This window comes from Elephas maximus, chromosome 8 (genome assembly GCF_024166365.1).
Source record: "Elephas maximus indicus isolate mEleMax1 chromosome 8, mEleMax1 primary haplotype, whole genome shotgun sequence".
Classification (NCBI taxonomy): Eukaryota; Metazoa; Chordata; class Mammalia; order Proboscidea; family Elephantidae; genus Elephas; species Elephas maximus.
Window position 1 is genome coordinate 106,197,566 of NC_064826.1, and position 25,764 is coordinate 106,223,329.

General features: G+C 40.1%; 1 protein-coding gene across 1 annotated transcript in view; it reads left to right on the forward strand.

The window, feature by feature from the left end:
• The window catches only part of HECW1 (HECT, C2 and WW domain containing E3 ubiquitin protein ligase 1), a 458,581-nt gene that overhangs the window by 335,673 nt on the left and 97,144 nt on the right, over positions 1-25,764 (forward strand). Inside the window, exons 12-15 of the mRNA XM_049893967.1 lie at positions 2,808-2,958; positions 14,375-14,520; positions 16,711-16,832; positions 19,157-19,342. Coding sequence (XP_049749924.1) covers positions 2,808-2,958; positions 14,375-14,520; positions 16,711-16,832; positions 19,157-19,342 — 605 coding nt within the window. The remainder of the gene's footprint in view (positions 1-2,807; positions 2,959-14,374; positions 14,521-16,710; positions 16,833-19,156; positions 19,343-25,764) is intronic.

The following is a 25,764-nucleotide window of genomic DNA, read 5'->3' on the forward strand; positions in this document are numbered from 1 at the left end:
AGCCTTTCTGTCTGACCAATATCCTTTTCCGAGAATGATTTGGAAATATTAAAACTTGTGGAAAGAAATTATCATTATCGTTGCCCCATTCTCTAGTTTTTGTTTTCCCCTAGAGAATTTATGAGGTTCAAGCTTTGTTTTTGAAGGAATTCTTTCTTTATTCTGGCACCTGGAGGGCAAGAGTCGTGTGTTACTCAGCCCTGTATCCTCAGGACCTGGCATAGTTCCTAGTTCACAGTTAGTGCTGAAAGGATTTTGTTCAGTTCAACTGAATAGCATGATACTCTTCAAAGACTGGAAAACCTGGTGGCATAGTGGTTAAGTGCGATGGCTGCTAACCAAAAGGGTGGAAGGTTAAATCCACAAGGCGCTCCTTGGAAACTCTATGGGGCAGTTCTACTCTGTCCTTTAGGGCCGCTATGAGTCGGGATCAACTCAACGGCAACGGGTACAGGTTCCTCGAAGATTAACGTCCATTCTTTGTTGGATGGCAGTTGTGTTGCAGGCAAGAAAAAAAGAACTGTCCAATTGCTTTGCTAATATCAGCTTGAGAACCTTTGAAATGTCCATATTTTCAGATCAATTACTCAGAAGTCCCTGGTGGTACAAATAGTTAATGTACTTGACTGCTAACTAAAAGTGGAGCACACCCAAAAGTGCCTTGGAAGAAAGGCCTGGTGGTCTGCTTCCAAAAGAATCAGCCATTAAAAACCCTATGGAACACAGTTGTATTCTGACACACGTGGGGTGTCCATGAGTCAGAATAGATTCAACAACAACTATTGTTTTTTAATTGATCATCCACATATCATACACACATTTCATCAATAAGCTAACATTTAAACTAACAGTTGACAGCAGAACTGTCTAAAAGTTCATCTTAATCAAACCCCCAGAACATATCTATACAATCTGACTACATTTTTCTTTCAAATTATATTAGAAGTTAAGTTTGGTGTTTTCCAATATTTTAGTTTTTACTGGGCATTATTTGGCAGTTCCTCAGGTAAGTGTCAGACATAAGGCATGATATTCGCAAACAGGGAGATCCACTATAAACACATAAAACCACAACTGTACCAGATACGTTGAGTTTTTTGGTTTAAAAAAAATGAGAGTTGCTATGTCATTACCTGAATGATCGTTTTTCAATAGAATTTTTAATACCTGACCTACTCCCAAAAGCTATGGCTTTTCTCACTAAACAGGCTGAATGGTTTCCTTCCATTTGCGGTCATTTTTGCTTTTTCTTCTTTAGTCTAACGCATTTTTCAGCATAACTTTATCATGATGCTCTTATTTTCACATGTGGACTCTAGAAGCTTTGCCTGTTGCTGGGCAGCAGACCTTGCTCTTCTATTTTAAGCTTGGAAACATAGACATTCCTTCCAGCTCTCTCAGCTTTGAAGGCTTTTCCATCCACACTGCCCAGCCACTACATGTATCGTGTAGTATATCTATGCTTCCACCTTTTATTTCGTTGATTTGGGAAGTAAAGGAATTTATCTTTATCTTGGGCTCCCTCTACTGTTCGGGATGATTACTGTCAACATAACATAGAGGTATTTAAAAATTTGATATTTGTTAACAGTTGCTATTTGTTTTGTTTTGGTCAAGAGATATTTGGCAGCAACAGATGGATGGATCCTTTGGAATATGCATTGTGAATTCCCAGTTTATCAAAAAGATGCCTTAAATCCCTCAGTATCAAATCCTTCTATTCACCGTTTCAAGAGAAATGGAAATCCATTAGGGTGGCTAAGTATTAGATAGAGGTCATCTAAAGTTGTACATAAGGAGCCCTGGTCATGCAATAGTTAAGCTCTCAGCTGCTAACTGAAAGGTCAGTGGTTCGAACCCACCCAGAGGCTCCACGAGAGAAAGACCTGATGATCTGCTCCTGTAAAGATTACAGCCTAGAAAGCCCTATGGGGCAGTTCTGCTTTGTCACATGTAAAGATTACAGCCTAGAAAACCCTGTGGGGCAGTTCTGCTTTGTCACATGGGATCACTAGGAGTGAAAAATTGATGGACTGAACTAAATAGTAAAAAGGTTGCAAGTACAGTATTTTAGAACCATACATTGAATTTTTTCAACTAAACCACTAAAAACCACTGCAGTCGAGTTGATTCAGTGACCCTATAGGACAGAGTAGAACTGCCCCATAGAGTTCCCAAGGAGTGCCTGGCGGATTTGAACTGCCGACCTCTTGGTTAGCAGCTGTAGCACTTAACCACTACGCCACCAGGGTTTCCATTCTTTAACTACGATACTGTTATTCCCTCCACAGAACCCCACAGAACCTAGTCCCCCTCTATTAGATGGAGCAAAGAAAACACTCTGTAGCCTCACAGCCTCTAGCTGTCTGTCATTCAAGTAGCCAACAAGATTGACAGTTAAGATGTAAATTTTTTAAGAAAGGCCTAGAGTAAACATTAGGCTTTCTCTTTAGAAATTGTAATAATTCTAATGTAGGTCATATTCAAGAAGTCACATTCATTTTTTAAAACGGCCCAGCAAAGAATCTGAGTTCAGTAAGCTCTTTTCTAGAGTGAATGATTTCACACCAACGCCTCAGGTGCTTTGGCTGGTGTCTAAAGGCATCCAGCAACTAACCAAAGGGCAGTTATCAGGGGCCAGCTGTTCAGCCATGGTTCTGGCTAAAGCAAGGCCCTCCTTCCCTCCCCCAGGATCGGAGGGAGAAATAGGTGAGTTCAACCTGCAAAAGACCTGGAATGGTATCTATTGCACACGGGTCAGTAGCTTGTCCTTGATTTTTTTTTTCCCCCTTTCTATTCAACACTAGACTGGGAAGCTCGAATTGACAGCCACGGTCGGGTCTTTTATGTGGACCACGTGAACCGCACGACCACTTGGCAGCGTCCTACAGCAGCAGCCACCCCCGACGGGATGAGGAGATCGGGGTCCATCCAGCAGATGGAGCAACTCAACAGGCGGTTGGTGATCAGTATGCAATGAATGGGCTTCTAAGAACCACAGTGAAAGCAGAATGAAAATAAAGAATCTTCCTCTTACAATCTCCTGCTCAGATTGTATGAGGAAACTTGAAAGGAATTAAGTACCTTCAAAAACCTGTTGATTGTAGGTACTTGAAATTCTAGATTTAGACTTTGGTGGCAAGAGACAAGCTAAGTCTGAACGCGTTTAAAGAAGTCTTCGGTCTTCTTGATGGCCCAGATTTGAAAACAGGAGTTCTTAACCAAGAGTTCATGGATTCTCCAGGGCATTCACCAATGGTGGTAGGACTCCATGAATCTTCCAGAGATTATATGCAAAATTATATATGGATGCACATTTTTTCTGGAAGTCTGGTCCATTCATCATAAGAGTCTTAAGGGAGCCTAAGAGCCTGAAGGGAGTCCAGAGCTCAAACAGTTAAAAACCTTCCAAAGATAGGTTCCAAGAGAATACTAAAAAGCTGCTTAGAGAAAAACTGTGTCACAAATCACTGTCTACCCTGGTCCCTAATTTCTGTATGCTCAGAAGTAATAATTTTTTAAATGTTTCATCTTAGAAAAAGAAATGTTTAAAAACATATTTTAAGCATTGTTCTGTCTGAAGCCTAGACCCTCACTGACGGACTTGAAAAGCTGTCATTCATTTTTTGTTTTGTTTTGTTAACATTTTATTGTGCTTTAGGTAAGCATTTACAGAGCAAAATGGTTTCCCATTCAACAATTTGTACACAGAATGTTCAAAGACATTGGTCACAGAGTATGAGCACTCTCCCCATTTCCGCCCTGGGTTATCCATTACCTTTTGCCTATTTTTCCTCCACCTTCTTGCCTTCTCCTCTTTGCTTTTGGGCAAACTTTGCCCTTTTGGTTTCATACAATTAACTGTTATAAGGAGCTCGTTCCTCTCAGGTGTTATTGCCTATTTTATAGGCCTGTCTACTGTTAAGCTGAAAGGTGGTCTCCTGGGAATGGCTTCAGTTCCATGTTGGAAAGGTGTCTTAAGGCCATGGTCTCGGGGGTGCCTCCAGTCTCTATCAGACCAGGAAGTCTGGTCTTTTTTATGGGTTTGATTTCTGTTCTACATTTTTCTTCCCCCTTGCCCAGGACCCTCTATTGTGATCCTGGTCAGAGCAGTCCTTAGTGGTAGCCAGGCACCGTCTAGTTCTTCTGGTCTAAAGGTCATGTAGGCTGTGGTTCATGTGGTGCATTAGTCCTTTAGACTAATTGCTCCCTTGTGTCTTCAGTTTTCTCCACTCTCTGTTGCTCAGGCAGGATGAGACCAATAGTTGTTCCTTACACGGCCACTCACAAGCTTTTAAGACCTAGAGGCTGCTCACTAAAGTAGGATGTAGACATTGTCATTATGAACTATGTTATGCCAATTGAAGTAAATGTTCACAAATCTATGGTCCTCAGCTTTCAAGCCTAGTAACTTTGGGCCACGAAGTGTTTGGTTATGTCTGGGAGGTTTCCATGACTATGCCCTTTGTGTGCTCTATTGTCTATTTTAATATACATGCAGCATCTACAAATGTGTGTTGTTGTACTTTCTGCAACCCAACCTATATCTGCTGGTGGGTGTGCTCTCTTACATCCTCCCACTCCTCTTCAACATACCTCTCTACCTATCTATCCATTCGTAGGTTATTATTTGTTAATACTATTGTTGTAGGGCTGTCTATGTTATGGTAACTGCCATGATTGCCTTTTATTCTTGTGTTCTTCTCAGTGCTTTCATCTGCTTTGGTCCTGTTGTGTAGTGTCTTTCCCTTCACTAATATTAACATGTATCCTCTTTGTAGTTGATGATTTTCCTGTCCTCCCTCTCCCAACGCTGGTAACCATCAAAGAATTTGTGTGTGTGTGTGTGTAACCTTTTTCTTGATTGTTTTATAGTAATGGTCTCATAAAATATTTGTCTTTTTGTGATTGATTTATTTCACCCTCCATAATGTTCTCCAAGTTCATCCACATTATGAGATGTTTCACGGATTCATCATTGGTGTTTATCGTTGTGGGGTATTCCAGTGTGTATATACCACAAATTGTTTATTCATTCATTGCTTGATGGGCACTTAGTTTGTTTCCATCTTTGTGCTATTGTGAATAATGCTGCAATGAACACGGGAGTGCATATGTCTATTCCTGCCAAGGCTCTTATTTCCCAGGGGTTTACACCCAGGAGTGGGATGGCTGGGTCATATTGTATTTCTCTTTCTAGCTTTTGAAGGAAGCACCACACTGTTTTCCATAGTGGTTGTACCATTTTTACTTTCCCACCAGCAGTGTCTAAGAGTTCCAGTTTCCCACAACCTCAGGAGCATTTGTTGTTGGCTTTTTTTTTTTTCAGTTAGTACCATGATTGTCGGGGTGAGATAATATCTCATTGTAGTTTGGTTTGCATCTCTCTGATGGCTAATGGGAAACCCTGGTGGCATAGTGGTTAAGAGCTACAGCTACTAACCAAAAGATCAGCAGTTCAAATTCACCGGGTGCTCCTTGGAAACTCTATGGAGCAGTTCTACTCTGTCCTGTAGGGTCTCTATGAGTTGGAATTGACTCAACAGCAATGGGTTTGGTTTTCTGGTTTTGGGTGGTTAATGATCACGAACATTTCTTCATGTGCTTATTTGCCGCCAATGTCTTCTTTGGTGAAGTGCCTATTCACATATTTTGCCCATTTTTTAAATTGGATTGTCTTTTTGTTGTTGAGATGTCAAAGTTTTCTATCGATTTTAGAAATTAGCCCCTTGTCGGGTATGTCATAGCCAAAATTTTTTTCCCAGTCTCTTTATACTCTTTTGGAGAATTCTTTTTTGTTGGGCATAGGTATTTAATTCTTAGGAGGTCCCACTTATCTAGTTTATCTTCTGGTGTTTATGCATTTTTAGTTATGTTTGGTATGCTACTTATGCCATCTATTAGGGCTCCTAGTGAGGTCCCTATTTTTTCTTCCATGATCTTTATAGTTTTAGGTTTAGTGTTTAGATCTTTGATCCATTTAGAGCTGATTTTTGTGTATGGGGTGAGGTAAGGGTCTTGTTTCATTTTTCAACAGGTAGATATTCAGTTTTACCAGCATCATTTGTTAAAGAGACCACCCTTTCCCATTTAATGGACTTTGACACTTTATGAAGATCAACTGTCCATAAGTGGATGGATTTACTTCTGGGCTCTCAACTTTGTTCCACTGGTCTGTGTGTCTGTCATTGTACCAGTACCAGGCTGTTTTGACTACCATGGCTGTATAATAGTTTCTGAGATCAGGAAGTGCTCCTACTTTGTTCTTCCTCTTTAGTAATGTTTTACTTATTCAGAGTCTCTTCCCCTTCCATCTCACTGAAGAATACTGTTGGGATTTGAATCACTACTGCATTATATCTGTAGATCGTTTTGGGTAGTAGTGACATTTTTACAATGTAAAGTCTTCTTATCCAAGAGCATGATATGTTTTTCCATTCATGTAGGTCTCTTTTGGTATCTTGCGATAGTGTTTTGTAGTTTTCTTTGTATAAATCTTTCACATCGCTGGTTAGATTTATTCCTAAATATTTTATCTTTTGGGAGGACTATTGTAAATGATATTGTTTTCTTGGTTTCCTTTTCAAGATCCTCTTTGTTGCTATAGAGGAATGCAACTGATTTTTGTATGTTAATCTTGTATCCTGCCACTTTGCTGAATCCTTCTATTAGTTCCAGTAGCTTTCTTGTGGACTATTTGGGATTTTCTATGTATAGGATCATGTCATGCGAACCGGGGTAGTTTTACTTCTTCCTTACCAATTTGGATGCCCTTTATTTCCTTTTCTTGCCTCACTGCTCTAGTTAGGACTTCCAGTACAATGCTGAATAGGAGTTGTGGTAAAGGGTAATCTTGTTCCCATTCTCACAGGAAATGCTTTCAGTTTCTCTTTGTTGAGGATAATGTTGGCTGTTGATTTTGTATAAATGCCCTTTATTATGTTGAGGAATTTCCCTTCAATTCCTATTTTGCTGAGGGTTTTCATCAGGAATGAGTGTTGGACTTTATCAAATGCTTTTTCTGGGTCAATTGAGATGATCCTGTGATTTTTTTCCTTTGTTTTATTTATGTGGTGGATTACATTGATTGATTTTCTAATGTTGAACTATCCTTGCATGCCTGGAATGAGTCCCACTTGGTCAGGATGTATTAGTTTTTTTTGATACACTGTTGAATTCTATTGGGTAGGATTTTGTTGAGAATTTTTGCGTCTATATTCATGAGGGATATTGGTCTATAGTTTTCTTTTTAGTGATGTCTTTGGCTTTGATATCAGGGTTATGCTGGCTTCATAGAATGAACTTGGGAGCATTCCTCCCTTTTCTATGTTCTTGAATAGTTTAAGTAGAAGTGGTGTCAACTCTTCTCTGAATTTTTGGTAGAATTCTCCAGTGAAGCTGTCTGTGCTGGGGCTTTTTGCTGTTGCTATTGTTGGGAATTTTTTTATGACCTCTTCAGTTTCTTCTTTTGTTATGATCCTATTCAAAATCTCTAGCTCAGTTTGTGTTAGTTTAGGTAGGTAGTATGTTTCTAGAAATTTGTCTATTTCCTCTAGGTTTTCAAATTTGTTAGAGGACAGTTTTTCATAGTATTCTGTTATGATCCTTTTTATTTCATTGGTTCTGTTGTAATGTCATCCATCTCATTTTTTATTTAGGTTATTTGCCTCTTCTCCTGTTTTTCATATGTAAATTTGGCCAGTGGTTTGTCCATTTTATTGATCCTTTCAAAGAACCAGCTTTTAGTCATGTCGATTCTTTCTATTGTTTTCTGTTCTCTGTTTCTTTTATTTCTACTCTAATTTTTATTGTGGCATCTATGGGATTCTTTTGCTGCTCATTTTCTAATTATTTGAGTTATAGGGTTAATGTTTTGATTTCTGCCCTTTCTTCTTTTTTGATGTGTGCTTTTATTGCTATAAGTTGACCTCTGAACAGAGCTGCTTTTGCCGTTTCCCAACGGTTTTGGTATATTGTGTTTTCTTTCTTGTTTGATTATAGGAATTTTTTTTATTTCATCTTTTATTACCCAGTAGTTTTTAAGCAGGGTGTTATTCAGTTTCTATGTATTTGATTTTTTTTCCTTGTTCTTCCTGTTATTGGTTTCTACTTTTATACTATTGTGATCAGAGAAAATGCTTTGTATTATTCCAATGTTTTTGAATTTGTTGAGACTTACTTTGTGGCCTAAAATGTGATCTATTCTGGAGAATGATCCATGGGTCTGGGAGAAGAATGTGTACTTTGCTGCTGTCAGGTAATGTCATTTGTTTTTAACCTGAAAACTGAACTGTAAATAGCATCTCTCAGGCTTTAAGCACACAGAAAGAACCATCTCCCACATCTTGGTCTTTAAGACCAGGATCGGGGCTTTGAGACACTTTTACTTGCCAGGAATGCAAACTGCAGGCTTAATTTCAGTTGTAATTGCATCCACATTTGGTCTCATTGACATGTCAAGTACTCATCGAGCTAAAGGAATAGTCGAGAGAGAGAGACTAGGAAGAATAGAAAACTGAGTTTTTAGCACACACCTGTGACACCAAATGCACTTTGAAACTTAATTATATCAACCATGAAAAAAAAAATGGACAATTCCATTCTATTCAAAACACACAGACAAAAATATGAGCTTCTGGCTACTGTTGTACATGCTTTACATGAAAATCACCCAGTAAGAAAATTAAAACAAGTCCACAAGAGCCAAAGTATGACCTTCAGTATATCTAACTGAATTTAGAGACCATCTCAAGAATAGATTTGACTCATTGAATACTAATGACTGAAGACCAGACAAATTGTGGGATGACATCAGGAACAACATGCATAAAGAAAGCAAAAGGTCATTAAAAAGACAGGAAAGAAAGAAAAGACCAAAACGGATATCAGAAGAGACTGTGGGACTTGCTCTTGAACATAGAGTAGCTAAAGTGGATGGAAGAAATGATCTGAATTATGAATGAAAGAGCTGAACAGATTTCAAAGGGCAGCTCAAGTAGACAAAGTAAAGTAGTATAATGAAATGTGCAAAGAACTGGAGTTAGAAAACCAAAAGGGAAGAACATGCTCAGCATTTCTCAAGCTAAAAGAACTGAAGAAAAAATTCAAGCCTGAGTTGCAATATTGAAGGATTCCATGGGCAAAATATTGAACGACACGGGAAGGAAACACAGTCACTGTACCAAAAAGATTTGATTGACATTCAACCATTTCAGGAGGTAGCATATGATCAAGAACAGATGGTATTGCAGGAAGAAGTTCAAGCTACACTGAAGGCATTGGCAAAAAACAAGGTCCCAGGAATTGATAGAATACCAACTGAGATGTTTCAACAAACTGATGTAACGCTGGAAGCGCTCACTTGTCTAAGCCAAGAAATTTGGAAGACAGCTACCTGGGCAACCAAAAGGAAGAGATCCATATTTTGCCCATCCAGAGAAAGGTGATCCAACAGAATGCTAAAATTATTGAACAATATTATTAATGTCACACACAAGTAAAATTTTGCTGAAGATAATTGAAAACTGTTGCAGCAGTACCTCAACAGGGAATTGCCAGAAATTCAGGCCAGATTCAGAAGAGAATGTGGAACAGAAGATATCATTGCTGATGTCAGGTGGATCTTGGCTGAAAGTAGAGAAAACAAAAAATGTTTATCTGTGTTTTGACTCTACAAAGGCATTCAACTGTGTGGATAATAACAAATTATGGATAACATTGTGAAGACTGGGAATTCCAGAACACTTAATTGTGCACATGAGGAACCTGTACATAGACCAAGAGGCAATCTTTTGAACCGAACAAGGGGATACTGCATGTTTTAAAACTGGGAAAGGTATGCATCAGGGTTGTATCTGAAGAGTACAGCATCAGGATTGGAGGCAGATTCATTAACAACCTGTGATATGCAGATGACAACCTTACTTGCTGAAAACGAAGAGGACTTGAAGCACTTACTGATGAAGATCAAAGAACACAGCCTTCAGTATGGATTACACCTCAACATGAAGAAAACAAAAATCCTAACAACTGGACCAGTAAGCAACATCATGATAAATGGAGAAAACATTGAAGTTGTCAAGAATTTCATTTTACTTGGATCCACAATGAATGCCCATGGAAGCAGCAGTCAAGAAATTAAACAACTTATGGCACTGGACAAATCTTCTGCAAAAGACCTCTTTGAAGTGTTACAAAGCAAAGATGTCATTTTGAGGACTAAGGTGCACCTGACCCAAGCCATGATATTTTCAATGTGAAACTGAAAATCATACGCATGTGAAAGCTGGGCAATGAATAAGGAAGACCAAAGAAGAATTGATGGCTTTGAATTATGGTGTTGGCAAAGAATCTTGAATATACCATGGACTGCTAGAAGAACAAACAAATCTGTCTTGGAAGAAGTACGGCCAGAATGCTCCTTAGAAGCAAGGATGGCGACACTTTGTCTCACATACTTTGGACAGGTTCTTAGGAGAGACCAGCCCATGCAGAAGGGCATCATCCTTGGTAAAGTAGATGGTCATCAAAAAAGAGGAGACCCTCAATGACATGGATTGACACAGTGGTTGCAACAATGCACTCAAACATAGCTATGATTGTGCGGAGGGCACATGATTGCGCAGTGTTTCATTGCATTGTATGTAGTGTCTCTATGAGTCGGAACCGACTCGATGGCACCTAACGGCAACAACAACATGAGTCACCAATGAGAACCAGAAAGGATTTTCATTGACAGTGTAGTTCTCTACAATCATTCCCACAGAAACAAAATGTGTTAGAAACAAACTTTCAATAACTGGTTTATTAGATATAAACACACCAAAAGTCCATGGGAGTCATTTAATGGAAACTGTAACAAAACTGGAAACCCTGGTAGCATAGTGGTTAAGTGCTACGGCTGCTAATCAAGAGGTCAGCAGTTTGAATCCGCCAGGCACTCCTTGGAAACTCAATCGGGCAGTTCTACTCTGTCTCATAGGGTCACAATGAGTCGGAGTCAACTTGTCGGCAATGAGTTTTTTTTATTTTGTTTTTTTTGGTTTGGTAACAAAACTCCTTTAACTGAAAATGCGGAGGACACCAACCAGCTCGTTTCACAAAGAGACCATGTTGAGATTCCGTAGGCAAGAATTAGCATCTAGGTCTGTCTTGCCAGAACAAATCAACTGAAATTGTTTAGCAGATTGAAAAGTAGGGGAGAACATCATCAGGCTATATGTACAAGAAGTACTGTTTGAAAACTAAAAAAAAAAAAAGTGGAATCAATGGAAGCACCTTGATGTAGGGCATAAAAATTAGCCCATGAAAGTTCATGGTGTATCACCTACACCCTGCATCATAAAAATTAGGCCAAATCCTTCTTGAACACACCCTCTAAAGTGGTTTTGCAGCCTTGGATATGTAAAATTCTGTGCCTTCCATTGGAGCTGAACAAGCTGGGAGAGGCAGCTGAACTTTGCTGAATAGGGAGTTGCATTTGCTGCATCCATCTGGACAGATAAAAAGAAAAGGAATTTAACAATTTGAGAACATACTTATTTCTTGAAAGAAAGACTGCTTAGGAAGGTCAGCTAACCTCTAGATAAGTATCCAGGCTTTTCAATACTTATCTTCACCTATTGCTTCCAAGCATTTTAAAGTGTTTTGGTGATTTGACTTGATAAATGCAGCCACAGAAAGTAATGCTTTTATCTATCTTAGATGTGATCACACATCAATTTTTGATAACCTGCTGTTATCACAAGAAATTTGCAATAATCACTGCCTCCCAGTGATACGGAAGTATTTCTCAGTGTTGCAAGAAGGATTTTCCCTTAATTCGTGACCAGGTGATTGCGAAGATCAGATTTGTCCCTGCAAGAATCACCCTGACAACTGCAGAGTGTGCTACAGCAGCGTGTAAGCAATTACAAGGGGCTGCAGTGACCCTATTAAAATTCAGCCATTCCCCGAACACATCACCCTCGATCAGGCCTTTGTGGCTCTGCAACATGCCCCCATTGCAGGGGAGTCCCTCATGCCTGCCTTCCACCTGGTACCTACCTTCTCACCGTACAATGCCTAACCTGAACCCCACATACTCTGTGAACCCTCACCAGCATTCTCCACACGGTCACTGACTTCCTCCTCTATAATCCCATAATTGTTTGCGCATAACTGTGTCTTCGTTTCCTAGGGCTGCTGTAACAAAATACTGGAAAGGGTAGGAGGTGGTGAGCTTTAAAGAACAAAGATTTATCATCTTACAGTTCTGCAGGCTTCAAGTCCAAACAAGGACGTTAGCCATGTTGGTTGCTTCTGAGGACTCTGAGACACCAACTGTTCCATGCCTTTCTCCTAACTTCTGGGAGCTGCCAGCAATCCTTGGTGTTCCTTATCTTGGAGCTGTGTTTCCCTCCATTATAACATGACCGTTCTTCCTCTGTCTGTATCTGTGTCTGTTCTCTTTTGTAAGACATTGCTCCAATGGGATTATGACCCATCCTACACCATCTTCAAAGATCCCATTTCCAAATAAGGTCATGTTCACATCTTTTGGGGATGCACCATTCAACTTATAACATCCTCTATTATAGTTCTTACCTTCTTATGCATCTTTGCCGTACCCCACCCCCAGGGCCTAGTATCGTGCCAGAAGTTTAATAGAAATCACTACAAAACTGTTTCCTAAATTAATTCCTATACTTTCAGAATGGCCAGAATTAATTAACTGTACTTTCACAAATATTTAGGAGCCCTGGTGGCACATTGGTTTAAACATTTGGCTGCTATTCAAAAGATCAGCGGTTCGAATCCATCACTTGGAAACCCTATGGGGCAGTTCTACTCTGTCCTATAGGGTCACTATGACTCAGAATCAACTCGACAGCAACAGGTTTTCCACAAATATTTATTAGCAAGCAGTAATATAATAGATATTCTCGTTTTAAATAATCAACTAAAGTTAGATTTTTTTAAATTAACTTGTTCTATCTTGACTGTGTGTGTTCAAAGGTAAATATCATGTTCTAGTTTCTTTGATCTGAAAGTCCAACAACAGGCATATTGTTGTTGTTGCCATTGTTGCTGTTAATTGCCTCAAGCCAATTCCAACTCGTAGCTGCTTTATGTATTATAGAATGAACTATTGCCCTGTCTTGTGCCATCTTCATGATCATTGATATGTTTGAGACCATCGTTGAATCCATTGTGGCTGCTGTGTCAATCCATCTCATTGAGGATTTCCTCCATTTTCACTGACCTTTACCAAACGTGACATCCTTTTCTAGTGATTGGTCTTTCCTGATGCTGTGTCCATAGTACGTGAACCAAAGTTTCACCATCCTTGCTGCTAAGGAGTATTCTGGTTGTGCTTCTCAGACTCTTTTGTTTGTTTGTTCTTCTGGCAGCTCACGGTACATTCAATATTCTTTGCCAGCACCACAATTCAAATGCATTAATTCTTCTGTCTTCCTTTTTCAGTGTCCAGCTTTTTCATGCATATGAGACAATTGAAAAGACCATGCCTTGGGTCAGGTCTCGGTCATCCAAGTGCTGGAACTTTAAAGCAGTCTTTTGCAGCAGCTTTTCTCAATGCAATATATCATTTGATTTCTTGACATTGACTGTTGATCCAAATAGAATGAATTCATTGATAACTTCGATTTTTTCTTCACTTATCATGCTGTTGTCTGTAAAAAAAAAGGGGTTAGTAAATACCTGGCTAGGTGACTGGCTGGCTGACCAATTGACTAAGCTACCAACTGGGGAAGGAAAGTAAACTTAGCATTTGCATAAGCTGAACACATTTATTTACCTACCAGCACGCTTTTAGTGTGTAATATTTGCACAGCCTCTGCCCAACCATATCAATTGCCTGTCAAATAAAAATAAGTGAGTAGAAATATTATTCTAGTTTTTATTCTTATAACAATAATGTGAAGGTAATTTGATATCTTAGTTGTAACATTTTAATATACTTTCCAACCATTATTTTCGGCTTAGCCTGATTTCGTTTAATGCAGGACACAGGCTGTTTTATATGGTTAGTTATTATTATATGTGTTGATTTTTAAAATGCAATCATACTTAAACCAAAAAACCCAATGCTGTCGAGTCGATTTTTAGACTACCCTAAAAAATAAAGTGTATTAAAAAAAAAAAACTTGAAACCTATCCTAGCTTACAAAACAAAAAGAAGTCAGATCTTCTAGCGATACTTGTCTTGCTAATTGTTTTGTCTACCTTTGGGAACTTTAAAAATTTTCTTCCTGATATTTAAGATAATTCTCAATTCTTTACAGATTTCTCCAGTTATCTGATTCAGAGCATCAAACCCAAACAAGCAAACAAGTCAAAGTTAACTCTGGTCTTCCCATTTTCTGATGCAAAGGTATCAAAATATCCAGCGAACCATTGCAACGGAGAGGCCTGAGGAAGATTCTGGAAGCCAAAGTTGTGAGCAAGTCCCAGTAGGAGGTGGTGGAGGAGGAGGCGGTGGAAGTGACTCAGAGGCTGAATCTTCTCAGTCAACCTTAGGTACTGGAAGAGGGTTCCCCAGAAACCTGGGGTGGCACCCAGTGGCTGTATGGCAAAGCGTACATGCTCCTCACCCTACCTCATGGGATAGGCATGCACTTGGGAGTAAAGAGAGCAATGAAATGGGCAGAGGACCAAGGTGAGGAGAGAGAGGCATGACCCCTCAGGGTTAAGCAAATAGAACAGATTCACAGAGAAGAGGAAGCCACTACCCTGGTTTTGGGGGTCTGGAGACAAGGACAGATATGAATTCAGGGGACTTGGGCTGGGTTGGCTCCAGTGTTTGAACAACTTTTTCAGTGGCTTAATAATTTCTTGCTAGGCTTATTTATTTGTTGGTTCCTTAAGGGTTTTTCTACTTCTAAATAAAACATGCACTAAAAATTCACTGTCTACTTCAAAGGAACCACATGACAGCACTGGGAGTAATTACTTGTTTGCTTTTAGAATAAAAATATAATTCCCCTTGAGGGAACAACCTAGGAGTGAAGAGGCCTTCCAATGGCTTACAGCTATCCACACCATCCAAGAGCAATTTATGGCCTAATACAGTCAGTCAGCATCCATCAGGGGCTTGGTTTTCACCTCCTTGGCTCTTCCTGAGTGGAACTCAGATGAGAATATTCCAACAGCATAGGAGACTTGCTTCTACTTTTTATGCCCATAATGATAAAAGATGATCATAGTGACGTCCTAGTAATCCGCTTTCTTTTTAAATTAACTTATATAGTGGCAGACTTAATTTACAAAAAGAAGGCGTAGAAACGCAGTCTAAGAAAACAGGCTCTGTGATTCTCATCCAACCAGGCCTCAGTTATCGATGGTAATGCAGAATGTCGGACATGTCCATGTAATTTTTTAAATGCACATACACGGTTCTACCAGCCATTTTTTACCTCCATTCTGCTTTACCAGAACCAACTAACTAACCAAACTGACTAGTTTAGGTTATACTGTTACTAACTTCTTTGTTCTGCCCTGGAGAGAGATACGGTAAAATGGTCAAATAATCATAAGGAACATGAGGAAGAAGGAACAGGAAATATATTTCTGGGTTTGCCGTTGGATCAATTGGCCTTTGCTGTTTAATAAGCCACCTGAAAGTTAGCGTGTTAAAATAATCTTTGTTTTTTTACCCCACCAAGGAATCCTTGAGTGATGCAAACAGGTAAGCTCTCAGCTACTAACCAAAAGGTTGGCAGTTTGAATCCACCCACAGGCAGCTCAGAAGGAAGGCCTGATGATCACTGAAAACCCATGGCTCTGACATATACAGACTTACCATGTGTTGGAGTTCACTTGACAGCAACGGGCTTGGTTTTCAGTTTATTTATCCCACCCTTCTGTAGGTTGGCAATTTGACTGAGCTCAACTGAGCGGTTCCTCTGGACTCAGCTGGACTAACACATTTGTCTGATCAGCTACGGAATTGGCTGTGGGCTGGCTAGACCCTGATCTTGGGGCTTTGTCTTCCAGAAGGCTAACCCAAGCTTGTTCTCACCATGGTGGCAGGTTTCCAAGGACAGGGTGGAAACACACGCATCTCTTGAGGCCTAAGCTCAGAACTGGCCCGTCATTACTTCTGCCTCCTTCTATTGGTTAAAGCAAGGCACAAAGCTGGCCTGATTGAAGAAGGGAAGAATCTGCAAAGTCACCTTGCAAATGGGTGTGGCTAGGGGGAGGCAAAGACTTGTGGCCATTTGTGCAAAAAGTCTATCATAGATATGATTAGTTAACAACTTGTCAAGAAAATAAGAAAGCGTCATTGGGATAAAAGGAAGGAAGTGTAAAAGGACTTGAGCCTAACTCAAGGGATCCATTTAGGAAATAATTATTCTATAAGCAAACCAAAACCCACTGCCATCAAGTCAATTCTGACTCATAGCGACCCCATACGGTTGCCAAGGCTATAAATCTCTACAGAAACAGAAAGCCACAACTTTCTCCCTTGCAGCCGCTGGTCGTTTCAAATTGCCGACCTTTCAGTCAGCAGCCGATCGCTTTAACCACTGCACCACCAGGGCTCCTTATTCTTATAACGGACGTCCATAAAGTTATATGACACCTGGTCCTATAACTATTAAAAACCACAGGCAGTTCTGACTGTATGCTGCTGGCGTGTGGAGAGCAATCCTGTGTTTGGGATGACTTTTTCCAATGCATTCTGTCACTTTGATTCATTTTCTCCAGACCTGAGGAGAGATGGGTCACTTTCTCCAGTGAACTCACAAAAAATCACCTTGCTGCTGCAGTGCCCAGCTGTCAAGTTCATTACCAACCCCGAATTCTTCACCGTGCTTCATGCCAATTACGTGAGTACTGCAAACAGAGGAAGCGTGGCCTGGCCTCGTCAGGAACCAAAACTCAGCTTTGCAAAGTCATTGGTAGATCAGAGAGGGAAACATTTTACCCTGGGCAAGAAATTAAAAAAAAAAAAGACAGCTCAGTCCACTCTTTTTTTTTTTTTTTTATCTATGACTCTCCCCAAAAGAAAAAGGGTTGGGTTGGGGGATGCTCTTACCTCATCTAGCTTTTGTTAGGTTCAAATGAGTTCATGTCAGTGCAAAGGCTTTGGAACAAATATGTCTTTTCATTATTGTTAAAATTTTAAAGGAACAAGACTGCTAAGTTGCCAGATTCCTTTCAGTCTGAACCATTTTATAAAATCACTTTTACTAGAAAAATTTTTAAATAGATTTCTCCTAGAAAAATAGCCAGATTTCCTCTTGATATAATTAGTTTCAAATATCATGTTTAAGTTACATTTGATTCGATTTTACATATGTAGCTTTTTTTTTTTTTTCATTCTTTGCAGTTTTCAAGAAAGCAACAACATGGTATCATGAGATTCGTTAATTCGTTAATTCCATTCAACAAACATTTTCTGTAGTTCAGGCACAGATCTAGGTGCTGGAATCACAAAGACAGGTCAGAGTAGGAACTCTTCATTTCGTGGAGCAACAAGCATGTAAAAAGATCAGTGTAAAGGACAGGATAGGGCCTAACTGAACTGAGGTAGGAACAAAATGTTCCGGAAACAGGAAGGTGCAACACCCAGGGCCATCTGGGTGAGGAGAGGACTGCAGATACAGGGAGGGGAAGAAAGACTGCTGGATTGAGTCTTGAAGGTTAAAAGTAGTTGGGGAAGAAATTCCAGGTGGAAGGACTGGCATATTGTAAAGGACGTAACTGTGAGGAGTCCTGTGTGGCTGCAGTGTGGGTGACTGCCAAGATGGCAGGAGGGCTGGAGAAGGACGTAGTGAAGTCCTAAAGAGTCTGGATATACTTCCAGAGGCAACAAGGAAGCAGCAGGAATTTGAGGCATTGGCATTACGGGGTCAGGTTTGGTTTCGGAAGCACGTTCTCTGGCAGAAACGTGAAGGAGAGTAAAGGGCTAGAGGCTGATCAGCAGCCGTTCAAGTGGCAGGTGATCAAGGCTGACCTAAGGAAACAACTGGGAGTGGGGAGAGGAATGGCTCGATTAAAGAGCTGTTTCTGAGGTGGAATCCACAGTATTTGTGACCATTGTGATACAAAGTGGACAAAGTAAAGGACTCAGGAATGATGCAGGAGTTTCTGGTCTGGGTGCCTGAATTGGGTGTGCTTCCACTAACCAAGTGCAGTGAGTCTGATTAGGTGAGGGGGGGTTATGAGATGGGGCAGGAGGAGATCAGATTGAAGCAGGTTATAGCTGAGAAACCTCTAGACACCCAGTAGTGAGACCTAGAGCAGGGGTGGATTGAGCAAGGTATGCACAGGCTTAAAAAAAAAAAAAAAAAAGGCTTACTTGTGCTTATTTACTAATCTGGGCTTAATAATTTCACATTGGTTTCGCCACTGAAAAACAGGTGAAATTGTGCACTACAGATTAGCAACTAAGCACAAGTAAGCCCGTGCATACCTTGCTTATTGGATAATCCATTCCTGATAGAGCCCTGCCTTCTGACTGCTCAGTGGTCCATTGGTGAGTCACAAAGGAGTGACCAGTATGGCAGATATCAAAGCCCTTAGCCCAGGCACCCAGGTGGGACCTGGGCCAGCAGGAGCCACTGGGCCAGCCCTCTCCAGCTACTGCAGTCTATGCTTTTAACACACACGCACCATGGATCATAGCAATATCATTTGGCACATGCAGAATAGAAACTCTTGAAACTTTCTTGATTTCTTCTCATTCCCCCAACCACATCACACACACAAATTTTTGCATAAGGTATCAAAGGGGTGATAGATCTCTGAAATCTAGCCTTAAATCCCTGGGGACCCTAAATTGATAATCCCTGTTTTAGACAGATAAGGAGACCAAGGGCAGACCTCTGCAGTGGTGTCAGGAAAGGAACTGTGGAGAAGAGAGAGGTATGATAATCAAGGAGGTAGCGGGAGACTCAGGTGAGCCAAGTCAGCAGTGTCAGTCTGCAAAGGAGTCAGGCAGAGTGGGGTCACGCACAGGCCCATGTGTTTCTATGATATGTGTTTACTTGTTGAGCAGGATATCTGCTTCTGAGGCCTCCATCTCAAGGCTCACAATAAATCACTGTGTAGCAATCACATTACACCACACTAAGCTGCTGAACATGCGCTTGGTCTGTGTTTCTCTAATCCCCCACTCCAAACCCCAACCTGCCCTGAACCCTCTCAGAGTGCCTACCGAGTCTTCACCAGTAGCACCTGCTTAAAGCACATGATCCTGAAAGTCCGGCGGGATGCCCGCAACTTTGAACGCTATCAGCACAACCGGGACTTGGTGAACTTCATCAACATGTTTGCAGACACCCGGCTGGAATTGCCCCGGGGCTGGGAGATCAAAACGGACCAACAGGGAAAGGTGAGTGAGACTGATATATGGCACTTTGATCACTGAAGGAGAAGACAAGTGAGAAACTGAGGAGGAATGAGGTGGGGAGAGGAAAGTCTGTGTGTCTCAGGGACATGATGCTGGTCACCAGGAGGAAAACCAAAACAACCAAACCCATGGCCGTTAGGTTGATTCTGACTCATGGCGACTTCATATGTTACAGAATAGAACTGTTCCATAGGTTCTGGTCACCAGGAGGAAGGGAGGCATTAACTATCAACACAGGTTTCTCAACCTCGGCACTATTGTTGGGGGGAACTGTCTTGTGCATTGTAAGATTTTCAGCAGTGTTCCTTGCCTCTAGCTACTGTAAGATGTCAGTAGCACCTCTCCCAGGTGCGACAACTAATAATGTCTCCAAAAACCCGTTGCCGTCAAGTCAATTCCAACTCATAGCAACCCAATAGGACAGAGTAGAATTGCCCCACAGGGCTTCCAAAGACTGCCTGGAGCATTCCAACTGCCGATCTTTTGGTTAGTAGCCAAGCTCTTAACCACTGTGCCACCGAATGTCCTGTGGCAGAAGAGGGGAGGGCAGAATCATCCCTAGTGGAGAACAACTGCTCTGTATCTTTTTTTATTTAGATTTGAAACATGATGCCAGATTTTTTCTGTCATTTTTCCTCCTTAGCAAACTCTCAGGGGTAATATTATTAGTTAAATGGGAGTGGCATTATTAGATTCCTGGTTGTGATTTCCCTAATAAGCCTTCAGTTCTCATTAAAAACACCTGGCAAACAGGGACAGGGTATCGTAGGCCTGGGCTATGCTATAGGCTTGCATGTTGCCTTTGAGTGATCTTAAGCAAACTTGGCTCTTCAAAGCAATGCCTTAGAAACCTAGCTGAATTTGCAAAAGTGAGAATTTTTTTTCCCTTAATCATCATCAATCTTCTCAATGTATTCATAGGATAGGCCAAACAATTTACTGAAGAATTGCCCCAGTGTAATTTTTTTTCTCAATCTTTTATGGAGTTCTGGGTGGTGCAAACAGTTAAGCGCTCAGCTACTTACCAAAACATTGGTGGTTCGCATGCACCCAGACCCACCTCAAGAGAAGAAAAGCCTGGAGACCTACTTCAGAAAGATCACAACCATTGAAAACCCTGTGGAGTACCGTTTACTGTAAAGCACATGGAGTCACCATGAGTCGGATTCACTTGTAGCAGCTAGTTTGGTTTTGGTTTAATCTTTGATGACCTTTGGCTGAGAGAATCTGTCCCTCTTTTCTGGTAAAAGGAGTCAGAAGCTTTGCCAGCAGAAAGGTCTCTGGATGTGAAGCCAGTGTTAGCACAGCTCTTCTCTCCTCTGTGGTTGTGAACATGTGACGCAACTGTCATGTATGTCAGCTCCCCACAGTGAGGTGATGGGGCGTCACTGTTCTCTGGGAGCCATGAAGACTTCTCTCATAAACCCCTTCATGTGTCTCAGACCTGAACTCTCTGAAGTGTGTGGGAAAGAAATACGTCCACAATTACAAGCCAGCTAGTAAAACTCATCTCTATTACCACACCTCTGTAGTAGGGGGTGAACTGGGTACAGCTGTGTAGTAGCAAAGCCACACTAACTGGAATCTCTCCCCTGGGACCTGGCCATGTTTATATTTATTGCTTAACCACAATGACAAGAGGACACCTCTATTAATCAAGAAACATTTTGAGTCATGGCAATCCCATGTGTGTCAGAGTAGAACTGTGCTCCAGAAGCTTTCAATGGCTGGTCTTTCAGAAGTAGATTACCAGGCCTTTCTTCCGGTGCACCTCAGGGTAGACTCGAACCTCCGACCTTTCTGTTCGCAGCCAAGCATGCTAACCATTTGCACCACCCAGGGACTTCATAGTTTGGAGACAAAGGAACAATTAAGATAGTGGGAAAAAATAGGAGCAGGAGGACACACGTTCTAGGACTGCCTGCATTGCCTTCATGACTTTATAACCAGTTGTAAATAGTAAATAAGTTAATGTGGAGTATCAGGATAATATGATGGCAAATTAGTAGTGTCTGCTGTCCTTCCTCATAATGGTGCAATAAATGCCCACAAAAAACATCCAGGATGAAAGCTGGGGAAAAAAGGAGACCTTATTGCCATAGCACATTGAGGTTGGAAATAGACCAAGACAATCTCAACCTTATAACCTGGAATGAGCAAACCCCCCTCCCCCCCAGGATCCTAGTGTGTAGGAATACCCCACCTCTGGGATTTAGGAACTCCACTGACTGAAAAGTGGTGTGACCACGCCTCCCTTCGTAAAAGCCATCTTCATAGCTGTCCAGAGCGAGCTCCAGAATCCCAGCAGCATCTTCTCACCCCTCACCCTGGCCAATCTGCTTCTTGCTTTGTCTCTCCATTCAGAAAGGACAACTTTCAATTTTAGTGTGTTCTGTGGTAGGAAGTCAGAGGGCTGGGGCAGAGATGTTTTGTGTCTTTGAATGTAGTCGTTGACCCCAAATGAGGACAGAGACCAAGAGCTCTGGGATCTGTGCACTTTGGGAGGACAGAAGAACAAAATGGCATGTGCTGCCCTAAAAGTCTGAGAAAGAGAGGGCCCAGCTGAAGAGCTGAACTTCAGGAGAGACTGCATGTGGGCCTCACAGCTGGCTTCAGGTTGGAGCTGAAACAATCCAGGGAGGTAGTGGGGCTACAGACACTCCATGACTCCTGTCTTCTGGTGGGCATGAGACTGAGCCATCCACTACTAAGGAATGAATCAATAACAACACAAATGAGAGGTACTACTACAGGAGGGAAATAGAACTATGATGGGAAAACAAAATCAGAGAGAAATATATCTCATAGAATAATTTTTTTCAGAAAATATAAGAAAATTCTTAAAAGACAGCTGCTTATCATCCAAAGGGAGTCCCTGGGTGGCATAAAAGATTAACGCACTTGGTTGCTAACTGAAAGGTTCGGGGTTTGAGTCCACCCAGAGGTACCTGGCAATCTACTTCCAAAAAATCCACCATTGAAATCCCTACAGAGCACAGTTCTACTCTGACACACACAGGATTACCATAAGTCAGAATTGACTTACCAGTAATTGTTTATTTGTTTGTTTTATCATCCAAAAACTGGTATGGTAGCACGTAACTTCTTTTAGGCAAGAAGAAGAAGCCACAAACAGAAATAAGCTGAGATGAAGGTAGAAATAAGAAAGCTGACCAAAAAAAAAGTAGCTGCTGAGGCTGCTTTTGTACAACCAAAAACCTCATGTGATTTCATCTCTTGGTTTGAAGGTTTAGGGTCATGGCATAATGGGATATCTCAGTTAATTGGCCTAATAACAAGTCTAGTGCTTCTGTGCTACTTCCTGGTTTGTTGCATGGTGCCTGGGGTCTTAAAAACTTGTAAGCGGGCACTCAAGATACAACAATTGATCTCTGTTCACCTGGGAACAACAGAGAAAGGAGAGTCAGGAATGGGAGGACATGGAATTTGTGGCTAATTGCCTCCATGAACAACTGCCTCCTTTGTCATGAGACCAGAAGAACTGGATGGTGCCCAGCTACAATTACTGAATATTTTGATCAAGAATTCCATAGAGGGATTCTGATCAAAAGGGGGCAAATGCAGAACATAATTTGAAATGTTCATGGACTCCAGAGTTCCTAGAGCCATGAAGTTTGGATGAACCCCTGAAACTATTGCCCCGAGATAATCTTTAAACCAAAAATATCCTCTGAAGTCTTCTTAAAACCAAACAGTAGTTAAGCTTAACCTAGTACAAAGGTCTGCCTTGAGCATTATGCTCTTTTAAGAAATATCAATATGGCATCAAACTGACAACAGCAACTCGAAAGATTAGATAGGAACCTTAGGGGGCAGTGAATTAAATTAATGGGGGAGGAACAACTCAGAAAAGGAAGGTGAAAATGGCTGCACAACTTGAAAAATGTAACCATTGTCACTAAATGGTACACATAAAAAAAAATTTTTTTTAACACATACAAACTGTTTAATTGATATATGTTTTGTTGTGTATGTTCTCAACAACAACAACAAAATTAAGTTTTTTAAAAAATTTTTTTAAATCTTCTATATGAGCCCAAATAGTCAAAAATTACCCTAAAGCAAAGAAGAAAGGGTAAGGGGACAGGGAAATCAGATTACGGGAAGTGAAACATCCAGAATGGAATTAATGGGAATGTTAACACATTGTGAAAAATGTAACCAATGTCTCTGAACAACATGTATAGTAATTGTTAAATGGGAATTGAATTTGCTGTGTAAACTTTCACCAAAAACACAATATTATTTAAAAGAAAAGAAAGAAAGCTCACAGAAAAATGTTTGAAAAGTTGTAAGACTGCAATGAAAACCAAAGTGTAATAGCAAAGGAATAAAACAGAGCGGAACAAAATTGATGCCACATAAAATCAAATCATGATATCAGATGAATGTGGAAATGGCCCCCAAAGCGGAGGGAAGGGATCAGATTTCAAGTTCAATCAGTGAAGAATGTAAAAAAGATGCAAAACCGAAGAAAGAGAAAACTTACCTCTGTGTGTGGTTGAATATGTATGTATTTGTGCATATATGTGTATGGGTATACATATATGTGTGTATAAATATGTATTCACATGTAGTGTATTTTATGTGTGTATACCAAAAAAACCAAACCCACTGCCGTCGAGTCAATTCCAACTCATAGCGACCCTATTGACCTATTGGACAGAGTAGAACTGCCCTATAGAGTTTCCAATGAGCGCCTGGCGGATTTGAACTGCTGACCTTTTGGCTAGCAGCTATAGCACTTAACCACTATGACATCAGGGTTTCCTATATATATATATAAAATGTAGGTATGTGGTATAATATATGTGTACAGATATGTGTGTGCATGCATATATGTTCATATATGTAATAAACCCCATAGGGGCATAGTGATTCCAAATTATATTAAATTAGTATTAATTTAACTAATTAAATTAATATTTATATTATATATATTATTTACTACTTGATGGCAATGGGTTTATGTTCCAACAGCAACAGGAATTAGTATTAATTTAATTAATATCTATACATATATATATTATATCTATATTCCAACTCATAGCAACCCTATAGGACAGAGTAGAACTGCCCCATACAGTTTCTAAGGAGCACCTGGTAGATTCAAACTGCCATCCTTTTGGTTAGCAGCCGTAGCTCTTAACCACTATGGCACCAGGGTTTCCGATATTATAGAAGTTACTTAAAAAAGAGTAAAATCAGACAAGCTTCAAAATTTCTGTCCATAAGACTAATGTATAGAAATCCATAGAGCAATAATTATAGGATATTGATAAGAAAAGATCCAATAAGCCTGTATCCAGATGAATTGTTGTTGTTGTGTGTAAGGACACTTGAAAAAAATTTCATGTGGAAGATTTCAAAGCCTACCCTACTCTTCTACCCATTGTGAAAAAAACACCAAAAGCCATTCTCCAGATGGATCACAAATGAAGCAAAAGGAAAATTCCATGATGGGAAGATTGTAACATAGAAGGTCTGGGGGTAGATATTTAAATAAATTAAATGAATAAATATAAATAATTGCTATCCAAATGTTCTAAAATATATTTATAAATCCTACATAAAATATGGAAAAATATTTATAATAAAAATAGAATAATCGTATGATACTAATCAGGATCAATACACCTAGACTGGACTGAAAAACACGAGGAAACAGGAAGAGAGAAAGCGAACAGGGGAAAGAACGTTGTGCTAAATTCTTAGTTGAATGTTATTGTTGTTGTGTGCCATTGAATCATAAGGGAAGTGAAATTAGGTAATTTGAAAAACAGAGGCCAATGATAGTTATTTGACAAACTTAAAATGCAACAATTTGTATCATTTGAAACAGAACTTTTTTCTTGCAAATTTCTACAAAAGATCAAATCAAACAAAATACAGTTTATATAACAAAAAACAAAACAAAAAAAAATCCACAGGGAAACAAAGAAAATAGAAATGATAAAAACAAGATAACAAAAGTTAAGCCAGACATAACAGTTACGGCAATGGGTAGAAATAGGATAAACTTACCCATTAAAAGGAAAATACTTTCAGATTTGGTAACAAACAGATCCAGTTTATAAAAAGACATACCTAAGATATGACTCAGAGAGTTTAATAACAAAAGGTTAATTTTAATATAGTGTGAAAATAACAAAAATCAGCAGTGAGGTATCAACATCATACACAGGAGGGTTCATATCCAGAAGCAGGAAATGGGGTCAAAGAAAGATTTTATACTAACAAGTGCCACAATTAAAATGAAGAGATGATCATCATATGCCTTGTGAGCCAAATAACACCATATCACATTATAGATTAAGAAATCAAATAGAAACGTGAAAGGAGATGGAAGAAACGCAGTCATAGTAGGTTAATGTGATTCTGTT